The 22,400-nt window shown below is 33.8% G+C and overlaps 1 protein-coding gene across 1 annotated transcript in view; it reads right to left on the bottom strand.

The window, feature by feature from the left end:
- The window catches only part of DGKB (diacylglycerol kinase beta), a gene marked incomplete at its 3' end in the record, with an annotated part of 506,452 nt that overhangs the window by 104,518 nt on the left and 379,534 nt on the right, over positions 1-22,400 (bottom strand). The window contains exon 21 of the mRNA XM_019659894.1: positions 19,409-19,473. Coding sequence (XP_019515439.1) covers positions 19,409-19,473 — 65 coding nt within the window. The remainder of the gene's footprint in view (positions 1-19,408; positions 19,474-22,400) is intronic.

Below are 22,400 nucleotides of genomic sequence, written 5' to 3'. Positions count from 1 at the left end.
CACTTTTTCTCATATTTCCAGTTTTTCATCTATTGCATGGGTGGGCGGTAAACTTCTTCTATAAGGACCAGATAGCAAATACTGTAGTCAATGGTTTAGGTCACAACTGAACTCTGCCCTGTGGTTCAAACACAGCCATAGGCAGCAGGAAAACCAATAAACTTGGCCATGTTCCAACAAAACTATTCTCCCCCACCCCCCAAAGCAAGCAAGAGTGCTGGAACTGACATGTGTGCCATAGTTTTCTGACCCTTGATCTATCGTGTTATGAAACATTGGGAAGCATTTATACCTTGTTCCGCCTTTGGGGAGGGAAGTATAATGTGAAAATGCTCTCCCATTTAGAGAAACCACTTAATTCTATGGCGCTGCTGTGTGTCTCTATCAAACCTGTATTCTCTTCTTGACCACAATTTTGACTGGAAAACCATTTTCAAGCAATGCTTGTGTAGCCTGTGTTTTACAAACATTATTGCACTCAATAGCCACAATAACCCTGAAAGTTGTTTTACCAAAATCATTCCAACTTATAGAGGAGGTAATTTCTACAACAGGAGCTAAAACAATGGCTTCTTTAGCCAATGTCTGTATTCTTTTTACTATATAACACAATTTCTGCATTACATATGCAATTATTAGATGCACATTACCTATTAAATTGTATTTTTCCCAAAACTTCCAAGTCCGTTTTCCATAGTCCACAAATCCCTCAATATTTCTGACCTGCCTCCCTAAATGCCATAGACTTATTGGACCTCCGCATGATAGCATCAATATGCCTCATGCACTTGATCAGATGATAGTTTTGATAGTAAATTCTAAAGGGGATGCAAAGGAAATGAAATGGTATTACACTACTTACATTATATGTATCATTCAATCTAATTTAACCTGACAACAACCCTGACAGTTAGAAATCACTAGGCTGTTGTTACAGTTGATGAAATGGAGGATCCTAAATTCTGAGTAATTTACCCAAGGTTTCAGAGCTGATCGGAAACAGAAACAGAATCAGAATTCAGACACAGACAGGAAGGAAGGTTTGTGCATTTGTATGACATTACGACATTCCTCATGGCTGAGTTATCTATGGGACCCAATATCAGGTCCAAACTTCCAAATCATCAACGTATTTTTTTCTTACATAACTTCTGCTTAGAAATGTCCATATTTCTTAATGAGGACCAGGAAAACTTGCTGGTATCATTTGAAGAGTGAAGTTAAAAATCACAGAAAATAACTTCAATGTAAGTTTTATTACTGTTTATGTGCTAGAGAGCTTGGAACATGCTGAATGAAATTAAAATGCATTTCCTTGGTGTGGAATTATGAACATTTGTCAAAATTGTTTTGTACAAAACTCCCTAGGTTTTCACAGCTGTATAAAAGCCACCCCAAAGAAATAAGTGCAGAGTGAATAAAAACTGATGTGGCGTTTTTGCATATAATCAACAAAAAACTCTTTATTTTATCTTGCCAATGTCCTACAATAACTTCATTTATGTTGTGACTGTGTTAAACATGTGCAAAGAAAGTATATGACATGTGCAGTACATTTAATGGCCTTCAATAAGTTTTTCTGGTTAGTTATATTTCTCTAGAGATTACCTTTCTACAGGAACTAATTTTATATGTTTTCTAACAAAAACCCAACCTTTCATGCTGTGCACCAAACATTCTCCACTCTATTAAAAGTAATTGAGTCAGAACATAAAGGTATTTTAAATGAATGTGCACTGAACATTCTCCAACTTGGTTCAGGAAATAGATTTAGGGAAGTTTTTAATACTCTGCAAACTTTTAAGAAGAGGAAATTACCTTTGGTTATTTAAAGCTAGAGAAGATTGGACTTTAGAACTTTAAGACAATGTGTTATCATCAACCCCCAGGCAGTGAAAGAGTCTTTTTTGAATTTATTTTTGTTTTTTAAAGTCACTTAGTGTTTTATTTTTATAAATTGTGTTTTCACTGTTGGAAGTTTGAACACCATATAGTGCTGGTTTAGGCACTTAAGATGTAAGAGCTAGTTGATTTTGTGTAATATGATGCTAAAATTGAAATAGAATCACTTGTAATATCTAATAATAATGTGAGGCCTCAACAACATTAGAAATTGGGGGTGTTATTATACATGCACAAAATGATTCTCTGTGACTTTTCAAAGATTAAATTGCACACTCTGTATGGACAAAGGAAGAAATTAAATCAGGATATGAATGAGTGCTATTTTATTAGGTAGATGTTCTACAAAGCCTATTACCATTGCTTTACCTGAAAATTTAATCACTTCTTAAATTATTTTTTCAATTGTCAACATTCCAAAGAGTCATGCTAGCTTAAAATTAACATGGCATATTAACTGTATTCACCTAAAAGTTCACAGAGAAAAATATTTTACAGCTTTTAATTGTTTGAAGTTTATATAAAGGATTAAATATATTTTAAGCATCTACATTAAGTAACATGATTATTTCATTCTAATCTGAAAACCTAATTATCACCTTCTTATGGAGGCCAAGGAACAGCTTTAGAGGCAAATTAGTATATCCTATCAGTGGGACAGTTTGTCACTTTATTAAGTAATCATCTTGGAAGATAAGATTGTTAGATGCTTCATAAAATGAAGAAAATAGACAGGACCCCCTCAAACTATTACACATTAAAATCAACTTCCCACAGATTTTAAACAGTTTACTACACTTTCACTGTGTTGGATCATAAAGTAGAAATGACAGCATTAACTTATCTTTAAAGCATAAGAAGTAAATATACACGCATCTTATATCACCTTTTAAACGTAAACAGACTTCAGATGCTACTCAGATATATCATATATTTCACTGTACACAAGTTTTAAAAAGTATGCTGCATGTTATGTAACAAGAAATCATGGCCTACTAGTAAAGAGAGTACGTAAAAGAGCTTGCATTATGAAAACTAAGTAATTGCCTAAAATATACAGTTGCCAATAATTTCTGTATATTAAAGAGCTTCTATGTGCTTAAAAATATTTTTATTTGCTTATCTAAATAGTAAGTACAAGAAAAAATATAAAAATAAATATAAAATATGTGATTTATGAAAACATTTTTAAAAGAAACGATATTACTTGCATTTTTGGAATAATTATAAAATAATATTTTTGAATGATCATTAAATACTTCTAAATCAAAGAGATATGTGGAAAATATTTTTTATAAATGCGATGATCTATGTATTATATAAGAGTAATGCTACTATTCCTAAATTTAATTTTCTATGTATTTTTTTAAATAAGAATTTCATCTTCGAATGCCCTCATTTTCAATTAGAAAAGTGTTTGAGACATTTTGACATTTATTTAGTTAGCAATGCTGCAAATTAAGAAAGTATCAACACTTTGACTTTGAGTTTGAAGTAAAGTCCTTTGCACATCAGATTAAGACTGGTCTTGTTCATCAAATATAATCAAAAGCTACTTAATTAGCAGGGCTAAGGTACACAGATGGCCTTTGACCTTCTATCACAGATTGCTCAGATTTTTGCATTTTATAACACATTCTCAAGTTGGCTAGCAGGCCTGCAAATACAACTCAAATTACCCTTTACTAAAAGAGATGCATACTTCCACAGGTGAAGAACTACTGGTAAAAGTATCTAAGATCTGGAATTAACACAACACTCAGCAAAACAATTTGCCAGTGTGCTTAAGAAAGGACTCTTCCTGTGTTTTCTTTTTCTTTTTTTTTTTTTTTAATTAGTTTTCCTGTGTTTTCTTGATCACAAGGATTACTGCAGTGACTGAGAGCGTGTGAGCCAGCGCCCTCTGCTGGCTGGATTCTTCGATTTCTTTAAAGTACTTCGCATCTTTTCAAGCTTCACTAGTAAGGATGTTGTCCTAAGGCTTAATTCTTTTTGGAATTAAGAATCTATGGCACATTTATGTAAAAATTTGAATTTCAAACTGAATTCCAGGCATTCTAAAAAAATGAGATTTTCTATGAGAGGCACAATAAAGTTAGACTTTTAAATTGCTTATCCTAAAAACTAAAGAAACACTTTAATAAGTTAATATGCCTAAATAATAAATAAATGCTTCTGATAAAATAGTCTAAATAAGCAAACAAAATAATTTAAATAAATGCCTCTGATAATACTAGTAACTAATAATAATGTATAATTACATATTAGTATAATTACGAAAACATCTGAAAATATAATTCACTGTTGATTTTAAGTCAGTCTCTTCAAAAATCATAACTACCATTTATTATGACAAGTATATTTCAAAACAACCAAACCCAGTCAAATTGACTCAGTCATCACTACCCTGAATTTTACCAGTGTTCCAGTTTACAGATGATGGATCAAAATGGCTCCTTTATTATAATGGTTCTTCATCTCCATTCCAGGCACCCCACCTAAATTCCAGGCCAGTAAAAATGATCTGCTGTCTATGGAACTGACCTGGGTATCCCAGAGATCCCTCACGCTCAACAAGCACAGAACCAAATTAATACCCTTCCACCCACACATCATTTCTTCCTCCTACTTTACCTTTGGGTGGGCATTGCTACCAATCTGCCTTCATTAACCATTCCCTTTACATACACAATCATACCCCTATCAATCACCATGTTTGGTAACAGTACACACATTTTACTTCTAAAAATCCATTTCCTTAGTCTTATGTCCATGTAGAAAATCCTATAATTGTTTCACATTACTTCAAGGGTAAAGTTCAAGTTTCCAGTGGGACTAGCAAATCCTTTGAGATCTGAGTAGGATGAGCAAATCTCCTTTAATCTTAACATTTTTTATATTTCTTAACATTTCTTACATTTCAAATTTTATGTGTCTATATCTATCTATCTATCTATCTATCTATCTAATCTATCTATCTATCATCTATCACTATTTATGCTCCCCACCACACATTGATAAGTTTTATGTTACTTTACCCAAACACATACTTTTTTCTGTTGACTCCACAGTCACTTATAAAGTGCCTATTCATTTTTTAGAACCATGTTGGAATATTATGTTTTCTATAAAGCCTTCACCATCACATGAGAATAATTTTCTCCTTTTTATTCTTATGTATGATACTTTGAGTACTGTGTTCATCTCATAGTACCACATGTTTGCATGTATCTTTCCCCAAATAAGCCATAAATGCTAAGAGGCTGGAATGGTATCAAGCTCATCTTTTATCCTGAACAATAAAAATATTTTGTAATTAGTACACATGCATTAAATGACTATTTATCTGAACAAAATTGTTAGTAACTTGCTAAACATGTACACTAGGGCAATTTACTTATAATTTCAACTTAGTTATATGTAAATGTGTAAACTGAGAATAATAATAGTAACCATCTCAGAGGGTTTGCGTGGATTAAACAAAACAATCCAGGAAAACCATTTGGCAGAGTATATGAAATAGCTCAGCCCTTAACAAATATCAGCCATGAGTTTTGTTATAGTACATTGGTACAGCAAAAGACAACTATTAGATCTTAACTCTGGGTATTAGGCTATAAGAATTCACAATGAAAATAAGATGGCTACTAACTATTGCACAGTTATTTTACATTTTCATGGTAATCCAAGTCTTTTCCTTCTCTGATATAATTTTTCTAATAAAGAATGACAAGGTTAATAGATATAAAGAGAGCAATAGAACGTTTTCATTAGACTTTGCATTCTGTTGTGTCATATAATAGTTTTCATTTAGTTTAGATATATTTGAATGTGGTTTAGGTCATTTGGTAAATACAAAACAGGATAAACCATCTATTTTGAAATGCAAAAAAGCCAATAAAATTAAAGTCATCGAGTATAAGAGGATTTCATATTCATAAATTCGCAGATTACATGAATCATGGTACACGCAGGTTTCTGTACCATAGCAGGTATTATCAAAATTCCAGATGACCTCTCTAATATAAATATGCCTTAAAAATTAAGAGAATGAATTAATAAGAAAAAAGTTAATGATAGATGAAAATAAATATGTAAAAAAATGTGTAAAGAACTTAATATGTCTATTTGTAAAAACAAAGCAAAACAAAACAAATTATGCCATCACAGTGAATAATAAACTAATCAAATTAGATAAGGCATAAGTGGCATGTGCCCTGCTTAGAGATAAAAGGGCATGTAAAGATTTAAACTTATACAGCAGAAAACTATAGGGTTGGTTTCTTGCACTACAAATGGGTTTTATTATATAAGGTTTTTCAAATAGTACCTGTAAGTATTTTTATTACATCATTAAACAGATGCAATAGAAGATGAGGACCATAGAAACTTAGATGTAAGTCACTTCCTAAAGCTGCATAAATGAATTAAGAAACATGAAGTCTGTGAAAAGCCCAATTCATTTTTGTACTGTACTAAGATTGTGACAGAGACTTGTCCATTTTCCTTCCTTTCTCTGTGTGCCAGAAGCTCCCAGGCTTCGGGTGGGTACATGATCCTCCAGCAAGAGGCCACATTTTCCTGAGCTTCTGCGTTTCATGGTGGCTGCTTCACTAAGTCAGAACGTGAGCAGAACTGACAAGTGCAACTTTCAGAGGAGGAACTTGGGGAAGATACTGTGAGCCGAGGACAGGGGTGTGAGAACAATACCTTTTGGGGGGATGTCCTCTCTTCTTACCTCAGACAAAAATAGACACTTCCTCCTGGCAGCACTTTGTGCTCAATTTTGCACTTAACTTCAGTGATAATCTTTACCACATTTTATTTTGGTTTGTCTTCCCCACTGACTTGCAGGCTTTTCAAGGGCAGGGAGGATATTTAATTATTAACCTCACTTATTTTCCAAGCACTTTCATATTATAGAAATACTTGTTACTATAAATATTTTTGGTTACACATTAAAAATGGAACGAAAATATGAAATTATTGTTAAAGGTGTTGGTGTTAAAGTGGTAAAGATATTTTTTTGTTTTTCAAAATTTAGTAGTTTTCATAATGAAAAATATAAATGCATTAATCTTTAATACTTTACTGAGTAAATGATATATAAATGAGTATTTTTAACATATGAGAACTTTAAGCCATAAAATGAGAAGGTATTAATTTCCTGTGAATCAATATTTGCTTAAGAAAATTATATATATATTTGATGTCTATACATAAAACATTCATATTTCAGTTATAGGGTAAATCTTTGGTGATTAGTTAGTTTTTTTAACATACTCAGTTTTCTCTCAGCACTTAAAAAGGTTTTCAGAGAACAGCAGAGACCTAGGTTTTAAAACATTTAAAGACATGTTATACAGCAAGTCAAAGAAATACTAAAATAAAATAAGAAGGCTCATATACAGTAAAAAGAAAAATCAGTGCTGAACAAATATTTTTCATTCTGTTCCACGCCAAAGATGGGGGTAAGGTGGGGGTGGGGGGATGGGAAGGAGACCGAGAAACAAATGAAAAAATGAACACACATTTACTTAATAATTTTAAGACAGAGGTATACAAGGCCCTGTCTAATGTCTTTTATAGAATAAAGTTATTGTAATATAGGTTTTAACTCCTTTTAAAGTTGTCTTTCAGATAGTTTAAAGTACCTTTAGGTACTTCAGTACCTAAGGTACCTAAGGTAGCTTAGGACTTGGATAGTTATTTGTAGACCAGTATTATTAGCAGCATTATTCACAATAGCCAAAAGGTTCAACCAACCCGAATGTCTGTCCATCAACAGATGAATGAATAAACAAAATGTACTATATGTATATAATGAATTATTCAGCCTTAAAGAGAAAGGACTTTCTGACACATGCTACAATAGACTAACTTTGAAGACATTATGCTAAGTAAAAGAAGCCAGTCACAAAAGGACAAATATTTTGGGGTTCTACTCACATGAGGTACATACAGTAGTCACATTCACAGAAGCAGAAAGAATGGTCATTGTCAGAGGCTGGAGGGAGGGGAGGAGGGGAGTTATTGTTTAATGGGTACAGAGTTTATTTTGGAAAGAAAAAACTAGTTCTGGAAATGGATGGTGATAATGGTTGCATAGCAACGTGAACGCACCTATTGCCATGAACTGTACACAGTAAATAGTTAAAATGGTATGCCTTTTGTTATATATTATATTTTACTATAATAAAAAAGAAAAAAATTAGTTTGAATTACAAAATATTAATCAAATTTTTAAGAGCATCTTTCAAACAAAATAAATACCTTGATTCATTCCTATGACTTTAATAAAAGCCACATAGATGTGTTTGTACAAACAAAAATAACCTTTATTCAGCATAAAAGATTCTACAGTTTTGTTAGGTTTGGTACATAATAAAGACTATATTAAAAAAACTAAAGTTGAAAATTTTGAAAATTTGGAAGTCTGAAAAAACCATAATCAGATTTCTAAAAATAAAAATAAGAAATAATAACTAACAACTAAGAAGAATATTGAAAATAGCAATCAGTAAGATCATCCTTTATTTTTAATGTTTTCATAGCCTAGTGCAATTGTCATTTTGTCACCCTTTCGTGTGCACCACCAATTCCAACATCAATTTCCTGACTAAGCACTTAGTTCTTTATTGCCAAACTTCTCTGAGGTATAAAAAATACATATACCATATGGTTTCATTTATATGTGGAATCTAAGACAAAACAAAACAAACAAACAAACACACAAACAAAACAAATAAAAAACAGGCTCATAGAAACAGAGACCAATGGGGAAGTTGCCAGAGGGGAGGAGGCTGGGGGATGGGTGGAAAAGATAAAGGGGAATATAGTCAATAATACTGTGATAACTTTGCATGGTGACTATATTGTATACCTGAAACTAATATAACTAATATAATATTATATACCAACTACACTTAAGTTCAAAAAATAACTTAAAACAAAAGATGTATGAAAAAAATACACATATTTTTAAAACAATTTTTATCATTTCAGGTCCCTTCAAAGGCTGTAATACCAGAATCATGATTTAACACACATCTTATGCCCTGAGTCCTCTAGGCCTCTACTTTTGATATTCACAAGCCAGAATTATAAAATTTTCAAATCTACTGTTAAACTTTTGTCTCTATAATAAATTTCAAGTCTGTTGAAATTTAATAATTGAGGCCTGTGATCCCTTCTTTCCTAGCTCTTTGATAAACTAATAGATACATTAGAGTTTGGAAAATGGAAATGCCAGATAGTTAAATCAAAATACATCAAGAAATTATAAACACATATAATAATATTTTCAAATTATTAATCCTCTATAAATTCTACAAGAAGGAAGTGCAGGTGGTTTGGGAGCGAAACTTAGCCTCCTGGAACACGGGAGGACTATCCCCAGGTGAGGCAATGAAACAGATACCAGCCTAATAAACAGCAACAGACAACCTAAAAGGTGCAAAGGGCAGGAATAGCAAAGGGCAGAGAAAAGGTCAAAGTCAGGCTAGGCCCCAGATCATGGAGGGACTTATACACTGGGAAGGATTTGAGAAATCAGTGGGTTTGATAAAGGAAGGTAGGTTAGCATTTTTTTTTTTAAGATTTTTATTGGAGAATTGGGGAAAGGGGAACAGACAAGTTACTGTCCTTTTTGTACTTCAGTCTAGTTGTGGAGGACGTTGCTTCACTGGCCCAAATTGGCACCATCATTGCGCTCTTCCCAGGCGAGGCAGATCAGTTGCCGGCTTCTGGATGGCCACTCACGGCGGCTGCTGGCCACTCACGCTGGCTGCTGGCTACACATGGTAGCCCATGGCAACCCACTGCAGCAGGGGCTGCAGCCTACGCCGTCGACAGCGACTCACGGCAGCCCAGCTCCAGGTTGAGCTGTTGTTCAGCATCTTAGCTGTAGAGGGCAGTGTCACTGGCACTCATATGTGGGATCCGAACCGGGGCCCTCTGGCATCCCAAGCCAGCTCTTAACCAACATGCCACTTGGCCAGCCCTAAGTTAGCATTTTTAAAAGATCACTCTCAAAGACATTTCAAAATGTTAGAGAAAAGAGTATGTATATACTGAGGAAAAGTATATCCTCGAATTCTGAGAACTGCTGAGAATCATGGCTTGGCTAGACAGCAGAAGCAGCCATAAATAAAACTCAAAACTTAGTATAAGCAGTTAAGATGGTGTGTTTAATGGACTAAGACAAGTTTCAGAAAGAGAAATCGACAAATTCAATCTCTGTAGAAGTAAAAAAAAATCATAATATATATATATATATATATATATATATATATATATATATAATTTAGTGACTTAGAGATCCTTTGTGACCTTATTGAGAACAGTTGCACATCAGTGGAAAGACATACAGATTAGATTGTTGTTCATAAAGAAATGAATGAGTAATAGAAAAGTGTAGAAAATTTACTCAAAGAGTGGTTGTGAAGGTCATTGTAGTCCTTTCTATAAAGATGAAGCTATATTGTCTTATTTATACAATCCATTTAAAGAAAGCTATATAAAAAATATAGCATACCATTTATCAACCTCACCAATTCTCGGCAAATAATAGGTACCCTTAACCGCAGGTCTAGCATGGTGAAAATATGGGTACCCAGTACTGGTCTCAAGGTCAGTGTCAGTGATTAGCAGTAATTGGTATTAGCAAAATGCCACCAGCATTGACTGCTCAAATATTACTAGAAGCAGAGGACCCAGAAAATGAAGTAAACAGAAGGGAATTGGAAATTCCAACATAAGTTATAATTCAAGAAACAAAAGAGAGTAAGTGCCATGGGAAGAGGGGATATGGAGAGACAAGGAGATATTTTAGAGGGACAGTTTATTCCTGACTGTACATGTCTTAAGAGCATGAGCTTTGGTTCTGCTACTATGAATTGTCGTGTGGAGAGTATCTACCTTTGTAAAATGAAAATAGCAATAGAGGAGACTTATTTTGAGGAACAAACAAAATATTGTATGATAAAAACCACTTAATGACTTGGAAGAGTTATTCCTCAATAAACAGTAGACTTTATTATAATTGTATGTTGTGATAGCATTCCCATTAAACTCTAAGTTCCTTTGACAGAAGAACCTGGTATTATTCATCATTGAAACACTTGTGTGGAGGTATTAAAATGTGTTTTGATACTCCTGTGATTGAAAGGTGTTATCGATGTCCCCTCCCTTTGAATCTGAGTGAGCTTTTGACCACGTCAATGGATACAAGTACAGTGAACATGAAACCATGTGACTTCCAAAAGTAAGTCAAGAAAAGGCCAAACAGCTGCTCACTGTTCCCTAGAAACATTCACTTTTAGAGGCCTGAGCTTCCATGTCAGAAGTCTGGCTATCCTAGGCCACCACACTGTGAGAAAACCCAGGCCGCATGGAGAAACTATGTGTACGTACTAGTGATGGTTAATTTTATGTGACAACTTGAGTGAGTACAAAGTGCCCAGGTTAAACATTACTTCTGGATGTGTTTTGAGAATGTTTCTCGATGAGATGAACATTTAACTGGGTGGACTCAGTAAGGTAGATGACCCTCCCCAATGAGGATAGGCATCATCCAAGCTGTTAAGTGCCTGAATAGAACAAGAAGCAGAAGATGGAGGAATTCACCTCTTCACCCTTCCCCCACCCCCCGCCCCACCTCATTGACTGAACTGAGATATCTCATCTTCTCTGACCCTTGTACTGGGATTAACACCATCAGCTCCCCTGGTTCTCAGGACCTCAGACTCAGACTGAATTACACCACCACTTTCCTGGGTCTCCAGATAGCAGAAGGCAGTTTGTGAAACTTCTTAGTCACCATAACCATGTGAGCATATTGGCTCTGTTTCTCTAAAGAACCCTGACTAATACAGGGCTCCAGGTAAGGTCTCAACCAAGAAGCAACATCAGCTAAAAGGCATGAGAGTAATGAAGCCCCAGGTGATTCCGTCCCTTAGATGTCAAATCACTTCCAACCATTGAGTCGTCCCAGTTGAAGGCCCAGACACGAAAAAGGAGAGACAGCCATGCCTGCTTTGCCCTGATTAAATCACTGACCCACAGAGGCTAGGCACATAATAAAATGGCTGTTTTGTACTGGCCAGCTTTCAAATAGTTTGTTACGCAGTAATAGTAAACAGAAGAGATTTTGATATGTGGAAGTGCAGTGCCGCCATAACAAAAACAAAAACAAATGTGACATTGGCTTTGAAACTGAAGGGGGAACACAACCTGGAAGAGACAGGAAGACACTGACAGGCCTTAGGAAATGGTTAGTGAGGGCTTAGATCATATAGGAACAATGTTATTGGAAAGGAGAGGAAACTGAGCCCTTATTATTATGCATCTAAAAGTTTGTTATGAAGCAGTAGTAACTGGGATGTCCTGGCAAATCCTACCAAATGTTGACATGGTGTGTTTGCCAAATAAAATCTTTTAAAAATCCCGCAAAGTTACAGCATTTCCGGTATTTTTCTTGCTTAGAAGCTTAAGTGGGAAGGGACAGGCTTCTGAGAAATTAGAATAAAAATATTCATATAAATCAAGATTTTGTGCTTATACTTCCTAACTCTCCTCAGGATTTTTACCTTATATTAAGGAAACATTTTCTGTATATTTTAAAGCTAATACATACAAGTATGAACATATATTGGGCTGTCGGAATAGTCATGACATATTTTTTCTATGTTTTTCGTTGCAAAAATGCGTCATGACTTTTCCAATAACCCAATACGATAATGAGAGCTGCTTAAGTAAAAGTCCCTATGTTGCAAAAACACTAGTCATGTCGGAACACAAAGCATAAACTACAAACTTCAAAATGCTTCATATGTGAGAATATTATTTTTTTCTCTTCAAAGAAAAATTGATGTGAGGGGACACTTTAAAAAAAAAGTAAATCAGCCATTCAAGGTTAATATTTTAGAATTAGTTATGTTCACTCAGAAAATAATTCTGAACGTATCCACATAAGAACATGTATTCCAAAAGGAAAGGCATTAGTGATTAATGCTTGGGTGGAGCAAGAAGCAATGGAGAGTATCTAATTAGTTCCAATTAGCCATGCCAGGGGATTACTTTCTAGGTAAAATTACCTTATAATGAGGTGATTAACCTCTTTGGAAAGAGTTCAAGATAGACTAACTTTATACTGAATATGCCCTATAAAGAAGTGATGTAACAAGGGTCCTCAAATTTGTTGCCAGGGATAATTTCTACTCAGAATCAGTTGATTTTATTCTACAAGAACCAAAGACTTTTGTTATATTGATTGAAAGAGTGAACTCTCAAGCATCTAGATGTTATACATCAGGTATTTAAACTTTTAAACTTCATATGAGATTAACTAACCTAGGTGGCACTAACTTTTTCTGAAGACAAGAATGTTCGAGCTCTAATCAATTCCAAATTCTAGCCAATAGATTATCTACGAACACCAAAATAAAGAAGAAAAAAAAAAGTCTGCCATTGACATTGATCAAAGTCACAGGCTCATTCCCAAAAGTCAGCTGTCTATTGGCTCATTATGTTAGTGGATCCCGTCATTCCCCAGAGCACAACTGGTTCTTGTTCTAGTTAGAGAGACTAAGGCTTCAGGGGAGTGGGCCTGAGCACAAAGGAAACAGAGCGTCCATGTTTCTAACACAAAAACACTTGGTAAATTGGGGATAGGGTGCTTAGAAACTGTCACTTTTACTGCTGGTTAAATTTAACATTTGCTTTTTCCCTTACAATTGATAATTTATTAATAGGGACCAGTTTAAATTTTATATACAAATAAATTTATATATAAAACATATAATATATATAACTATATATAATATGTATATATAGTTGGTGTCAGCTTGTAAAGAGCAAGAAATGATTTGCTTTAGTGTTTTAATTTGACAAATATTTCCTGAAAGTTTCCATGTAGGCATAGAAACTGTAATAATGAGTAGATTTTTTTGGTCTGAAACTGCTTTCTTACTGTTCAGTACTCTTTACTGTAAGAAAATATCATAAGTGACTCACCTGTGATTTTGTGGACATCTCTGAATCAACTACTGTTACTTTTTAAATCTTGTTTCTTAATTTAGTACCCTAAAAAGTAAATGTATGCATCTGTGGGTGTATGTGTTTGTGTGTGTGTGTAAAATGTTTGCATATAACTCATGCAAACTCATGTAAAACAAAAACACAAATCCTATGAACAGAAAAACAAAATCATGGAGGAAAATATTGAGAAGATTTGCATGGAATGATACACATAAAATGTAAGTATCTCATGAACAGAAACTAGAAATAAATGTTTCTCCTTCAGTAAATCAGAGACTATATAAGCAACCCCTACTTGAATATATATCCTTTAGAGCTCAATGGTCACCTGAACTTGGGATCCCCAGAAAATATCCTTAGCTCTGTACTGCTACAATGGAGACTTTTCTTCTAGTTTATATTCCTCTACAGAACTTATCACTATCTAAGGTTTCTATGTAACTCCAAATTCATTTTCCTCCTATGCCTTAGAGATTTGAGAGACTCAGTGTCTAGATGGCTACCTGTCATATAAAAGGGGCTCCTTATTAAACATCTACAGAATAATTAACCAATCAATGGCAGATAAACGGTATTTTATCTAAACTTTAGGACCCTCATTGGAAGACAAATATACCACTGAATAATAAATAATTTAATGAATAAATTTAGCAAGTATCTATTGAGTTCTAATTATGTTCCAAGTACTGTGTAGACACTAAAATCCCAGAGGGAGTTTCATTTCATGATATCCCAAGGCCTATTGTAAAAAAATCAAGACTCACTCCACAGAATGAGTGTAATTTTAAAGGCATAGCAAATTTTCTAAATTCATTTATGATATTAATTTCTTTGGTAATTTGGAAAACATAGGTTATTTTTAAAATTAGGGTTACAGTAATATTACATTTTCAGTTTTGTTTCTTTTCTTCACACACTTGGAAGGCAAGACTTTCTGACATACCTGATATCACTAAGTAGAATCTGAGTTAAGTTGTCTTATTTAAACTCATATAACCAATTTTGGTTTTCTAGTTGTAGATGTCACCATAAAAAGCAGAAAGTAGCACAAAATGAAGCACATAGTTCTGAACAGGCCGGGGAGGTAAGGGATGCTAAGAAACAGATCTTTGTCTCATTTAAGGAGTTAGAAACCAGATACTTTTAAATAACTGGTGTGGATTTAATTAAACAGTAACTTTGTTGAGTATTGCTGGTCATCAGTGTTTGTTAGCAAATGGTACAATGTGCTGTATATTAATTTGAGTTGGTTCTTTGAAAACAAGCTATGACTACAATATTAAAACATCTTTGTAAGACCACCAATACTTTTTCTATACCTAATTTCCATTTTGCATATTACTTGTAAGTCCCTGTCAAAGTTACATGGTTTTATTTGTGGAATTAAACACTTATTATAAGCCCAAATTATTATAAGCCTTTATACTTATCATTTTAAAGGATGCATATGTTTGTGTTTTAGTGTATATTTATTAATGTCACTATTTTTTTTAATTTCTCCACCTAAATAAACCAGAAGAGGTGTAATGTACATGAATTATAAAAATGTAAATAAGAATTTACATATTAATAACCAAGTTATATAAATATTTTAAATGCCAATATTATGTAATAAACAGTTTCAAATACTAGCATAAATACTTTAAAGATGATTTTATTTTAAATCTAAAAGAATGGAAATATGTATTAAAATTCAGTTTAAAGAATATCTTAAAGTTTAGAAAGTTGAACAGCATACATCCTTTTAATAGTTAACTTAGATTTACATAGAAAATTTGAAAAGAACACAATATAAACCTCTCAAGTAGCACTCTTTTAAGCACCGGAAAAATCATTATCTTTCCCAGTCCTTTCAATTTCTGTCATAAGAAGCATAGAGAGCAGAACTATATATTTTGGTAATTAGCTTCCTTAAGATAATGTTGGAAACATCATGTTCTTTGAAATATAGATGAATTTCAAGGTGAGCATTCTAGAGGATAGAATTAATGGCATATGATTTATTGTGACAAGAAATCGGATCTGAAATACCATTATTAGGAGTACTTAAAAAACTCCATTTACAAATTCCTGAAAATATGAAAGAGTGCTATGACTGAACCTGTCTCAATGTTGAAATCTGAAAGTCAGTCCTCGTAAGTATGAAATTGCTTGTGCATGGTATCTGGCATAGAAAGTTATTAGAACATGTCCTAAATATGTTGCATTATAGTTTAGGAAATTACCTAAATGCTTATAATTCTGAGTGAGCAGGCTTAATCAATAAAAGTGCATACCGAAATGTATATGCCTAATTGACTTAGTAAAATGTGTAATTTTAGGGTGGATTATTATCTTAAAAAATAGTTGGCCAGTAATACATTGAGCATCTACTCTATATCTGGCATTCTTTGAACTCACAATAGAAACGGGTAGATATGTGTCAATTTAGAAGGTGTCTTGTATGTTATTACTGTTCCAAATGAAATATTCCTTTTCAACTATACAAGCAAGATTTACTTGTACCTCAAATTTACAGATCAGTTTCAATAAGATGTAGTTTTACATCTTATGAACACATTGGGGTGTACAAACATGTTGTTGTAAATGGCATCTTACCACAATGGTCAGTGAGGAATGTCGTAAATTCGTACTGCAATTGATAGTAAAATAATAAGTAGATATATGTGAATAATAAACATCATTATTTAAAAAAAATAAAATATTCTAAAGAGCAGAAGTCATTAGCCACTGACACTTGAGGGAGATTTAAAAATATTCACATTCTTATATGTAAGCTGTCAAATTTTTAAGTATCACATAAATATATTGATACTTCTCTGTATACTTTTACTTTTCCTGTTTTCCGCCTATTTCTCCCATCTCTCTCTGTCTCTTTCTGTCTTTCTTTGCCTCTCTCTCTCCCCTTCTCTCTGCTGAATAATTTTGGGACAAACATGACAAACATCATTAAACTTTTTTTAACCTGTGTATTTCTTAAAGCCACCAATGGGCCTTCAAATTGTGAAACTCCTGAAGGGGTACACTTTAAAAACCTATTTTAATATAGGAATACCGACACGTGAATGCTTCATAGACTGGCATGAAGGTAAGCAGAGGCTAGTCGATTCTACAATATGGTTTTAGGTACATTAATAAATACATTCATTTCTAGGACGCTCAAAGCATATTATCAAATGCTAAATATACTATAAAGTGAATAGAGTTTCATTGTTACATCAATTTATGTTCATATATCTCATGAAATAAAATTAAATCTTGCAAAATGAAATGTCTCTTCATTCTAGGTATAAACAAAACTTATGGGCCGGCTAGTGGCTCAGTTGGTTAAGAGTTACCTTAAGAGGGCAAGCTCTGAGCAACAGGGCCACGGGTTCGATTCCCACATGAGCCAGTGATGCTGCGCCTGAGCTGAGCTGCCACTGAGCTGCCAACACATGACAAGATGGCTCAGCTGGTGAGAGAACATGCTCCTAACAAGACTGCCTCTTTGATGACAGGCTATGCCCGCCCGCAACTAAGACTGAACTCGACACCTTGAGCTGAGCTGTCGCCTGGATGGCTCAATGGACAGAGCGTGAGCTCTTAACAACAAGGCTGCTGGTTCGACTCCCACATGGGATGGTGGCTACGCCCACCTGCAACTAAGATTGTAACACAGCACCTTAGGCTTAGAGGCCACGAGCTGACAACTGGCAGCCAGATGGCAACTGGCGCTCTCCACAATGAAGACTGAAGAACAACTTGGCTCGTCCCCATCCCCCCAATTCCCCAACACTGTTCCCCTCCACCAATTCCCCAATTAAAAAAAAAAGAAAATTTATAGGTGCAAAATTTAATTAGATTACTTTCTACTTAATTTTGTAATATAAATGGCACAAAACTCAAACAGTACAAAAAAGTGAACAATAAAAATTCAGTCTCCACCGCAACCACTTAGTTCCCTTTTCAAGATGGAACCAGAGTTAAAAGATTTTTGTGAATCCTTCTACAGATATTGTGTGCAATATATGTATTCATATATATACATTTTTCATTTTCTTTAAAACAAAGCTTATAGCTGTCTGAACTATGAGAGAAAAAGAGAACCTTAACACAATGGTTTATCATTTGTAGGGTAAGAAAGAACACAAGGCAAAACCCAAGGAGGGTATTAGAAATAAGTTTTCATATGTTTTGCTAAACATTTAAATAGGTAAATTTAATGAAAAATCAGATAGGACATCACTAATCATGAAACTATTTACTATGATGATTCTTGTATAAAGTAGTACACAAAATCCTTGAGTTAAGAAAAATCTATAACAATTCTAAAAATAAATTTAACAGCATTTATTTATTTTTATGTATTTATTTTTTTAGCTGAGCCATCCTGACACCTGTTGGCAGCTCAGCAGCAGCTCAGCTCGGGCCGGGAATCAAACCAGAGACCCTGTTGCTCAGACCTTGTACTCTTGAGCGAGCACTTAACTAACTGAGTCACTCGGCCGGCCCTCATATATTTTTTTATGAATCTACATGGAAGAAAACTTTGTCAGTGTACTAATGTGAAACAAAATTGAAATAAATATAAGAATTTCCAGAGGCAGTTGTATGAAATGTGGTCTGAACATTCATGATATAATTTCAACCTAGCCAAATACAGAGATCACAGAGCCTTTGGCTTTGAACATTAATATATAAACCACTTAAATGTTTATATTTATATCTATATCTATGATGATTATGATTTTGAAACTTCATGAACTAAACAGAGTAGAAAATGAGGCAAAAGATGATTTACTTCTTCTGTCCCGTTTTTCCAAGACAATGGGTGGAGAAGCCATATTTCTTTCTAGAAATGGGGAAGATACAAAACCAAAGCTATCCCTATTTCCCTGAATATCAGAAAGAGTCAATGTCTACAATATGAAGGGAAAAATGTGCACGTGTTGCTATGGTGGCAAAATTTGGTCATCAAGACTTTTCTCCTTGAAGAAAAAGTCTCCAAAACAGCTTTATATTAGCATCGATACATCTCTGGTTTATTATCCATTTCATTGAGGCCAATATAGGACAGATAATAAAAGACTAGAGGACTTAGGTGATAGCTTTATAATATACAGCTAGTTAGCATTATCAAATTATAGCCCCATGTTTTACCTTGGGATTTGGGATGATCAACCCTTCACATATTTAGCCATGTAATGACTTCAGCATGTCTTAATAAACTATTATTTTCACCATATATTTGAAATCTTTCTTTTCAGCACATGAGAATGGACTAGAGATGACCACACTGCATTTCCCAGTGTAATCTCATTAAAGCCTATGAGAAACATTTGAATTCATTCACACTTTTGTCTCAATATTTACATACCAACCCTTATTCAGTGATTATATGTGAAACATTTTGTACCATATAGTGATCCTTTTTATGCATATTTATCAACAACAACCAACATTACAATTGCATCATTTATCTTACCTACTGTTGAATTTCTCTGGGTGTTTTTCTCTCATGATGTGAAATCTGTGTGCAATGGAGGCATCCTACAGAGAAAAACAGAAAAGAAAAATGGGACAGTTAAGATCCTATTATCTTGTGGAAATAAAGATTAAAAGAGAAAATATTAGTTAATAATATTTTAAAATTAACTTTTTTTAAACAATGTCATTGCCAAGAAGATATTCTGAAATTAAGCAAAAATGTGCACTCCACATAAATCTTGTGCAACTGTGATTTATGTCACCATTTCACCATTAGTCGCTTGTCATATTTACTTCTAGGAATTGATTTTTTCCTTAATTTATATACCTCCTTTAATAAATTGTTTTGGCCTCATGCTCAAAGTTTAAGGTAGTGTATATGAGCATAAATATTAAAAAAGTAGTTGAGAATATTGTTATAGAAGAGATGGAAGGATGGCCTAAGTGGAGAAATCAGGAAGAGAAGTTCCCAGTCCTTTGAAATTATGGTAAAAAGACAGTGGGAGGTGCATATCTAGTAAAGGTTAAGTATAGTACGAGACTTCAAAGTTTGCTAAGAGTGTCTTGGATGTGTAATTATTACCTCTTTGTTCTATAAGCAACTTCCTGACATATGTATCTTATTTTGCTTAATGGAGAAAAACAACAAATAGAAAATTTAATTTCGGATTATTGGTGACAAGAATAACTAGGCTCTGAAACCCCAAATGCCCGAGTTCAGGACCCTAATGAATGTTTGTTCTTTTTAGGAAATCCATTCAGAGTTTCTGAAAGACAGAATCACACTGAATGTGAGATTGGTGGAACACTGTGATTCTTAGCTTTTCAAGCACAAACAGTTCTTGTTGACTTTAAACAGTTGCCACTGTTATTCCAAGCAAGGAGATATTTTTTCCATTCTTCACATCTACACATGATTAATCACTCCAATGAGAAACTAATATATTTACCAGTCATCTCAATAGAAACAGGGCTATTGTGATTAACTGCTAATTTTGTTTCATAGTGGAGATAAAGGAAAAAGAAAAACCAAGCACAAAGGAAGTAAAGAAGTTGTGTAATTGAGAGAATCTCAAAAACACTAATCAAGGATTAAAAGTCTAATGAATGAAATGAAAAGACTAATGTGCTTACTCATGCATAACAAAACATGAGGCACAACAAGAGAGGGACCAATGCCCACTGCAGATGGCAGACAGAGAGTGGCTTTTCCCTATAAGACAGAGCTGTGACAGAAGTGTAATTTTTTTTTCTATACGGTTTATCCTCCAAAAATTGTTGAGTAACTAAATTAATCCATAAGTAAAAAGAATACAAAGGTATAGACAGGTATGTATAGAAACAACATTTATAAAGGAGTTACAAAAAAAACCCCAAAAACCAAACCTCTATGGTTTTATATTCTAAAATATAACTTGATTATATATACACAGTCAACTTCCCAGTTTGCTAAGAAGCAGGACTATTAAGATGGTTTGCTTTTATTGCTCCCATAGTTCTCAAACCCAGTCACAGAGTTTCTTTCTTTTTTTTAAATTCTCCCTAATAAGTCATAAATATATTCTACTTTAGTATGTGAAGATGTCCTGTTGTGTTATGAAATTATAGAAAAAATCTGAGCTGGGTTATTTATAATATATTATGTAGCATGAACGTTAATTAATTTTTAAAAATCATTTATTTTGACTTTAACCCTAATCTGTTAAAATCAATTTATAATACCTTATAATTAAATGTATATGTCCAGCAGACCAGCAAAACAAAAGCAAAGGAATATGAATCAAGTACTAAGAATGAATGATCAATATTGACTATCCATAGGGAGATTATCATTGAATTTACCTCTGCTTGAATTATTTGTTTCTGCTAATTTAGGGAACTGAGACTTTTAAAAATAGAGTGTATAGCATAATTTGCTTTACAGGCATATATTTTTGCAGTAACAAATCTCTTCCTTCCTAAAGGAATAGAAACAGGAGAGAGAGAGATAGGAGAGGAGGGGAGGGGAGGGGAGGAGAGGAGGGGATAGGATCAGAAGGAGACCATTTAAATAGACTGGACTATAACTGAGTAAACTAGTAATATAGAATACAAAATAAGCAAAGATAAACTTCATGTTAGATCTACCTCCAAGCTACTTGGGTAATAGATCATGAAGTAAAGAGAGTGGGGAAAATAAAAACTAAGGAACTTTGGCATGCCTTTCCTGTGTTGAATGGGTTCCACCACAAAGAGCGCTGGCATTGCTGACTATAGGATTGATAAGGTACAATGGCAGCAGGTGTTCATTTGGATGAGAATTCAGACTAAATTCCCATGGGACCCTGTCTCTTTGGCATAACCCCAAGAGGCCTGAAAGAGAGCTGCCAAATGCTGTAAACTTACCCAGCAGACTTATTTTAGGATTCTCTGAAAACAGACCAAGTAAGAAAAAACTAAAATAGCATTGTTGTTTTTTTTTAATATAAATGTTGTCCTTCTCTGTACATTGCAATTTTTAGGAAACAGAAATTAAATCAGCACCACTTCCATAACCTAGAATGAGCAATTTTGAATTCAGACAGATTTCACTTCCAAGACTAGTGACTTCGAGCAAATTACTTATTTATTGGGAGTCACAGCTTCCTTATCTTTAAAAGAGGATACTGATACTCCTTTGTAGCATTGTGGTGGAGATATTTTGAGATTTTTCTGAATAGCAATTGTAAGAGTATTCTCTACAGCTGGGCTGTTCATTATTTCATATTCACACTAGTATTTTATTGAAAGTAAGAGGGGATGCTAAAACATAAATTTCATAATTTTGAAATATGTATTTCCTGACTCTCAAATTGGTTTTATTATTTCCTAAACTTATAAAATATTTCTATTTTAATTTTTAAAATAAACTCTAAGAAATAAAAATAAAATATATCTATCTTTATTAAAGCAAAACAAATTTAAATCTCATATATATATATATATATATATGAAAATCAGCTTCTTAGCCC

This window comes from Hipposideros armiger, unplaced genomic scaffold, assembly GCF_001890085.2.
Source record: "Hipposideros armiger isolate ML-2016 unplaced genomic scaffold, ASM189008v1 scaffold_305, whole genome shotgun sequence".
NCBI classification, from domain to species: domain Eukaryota; kingdom Metazoa; phylum Chordata; class Mammalia; order Chiroptera; family Hipposideridae; genus Hipposideros; species Hipposideros armiger.
This window is presented reverse-complemented; position numbering and strand designations above follow the sequence as displayed.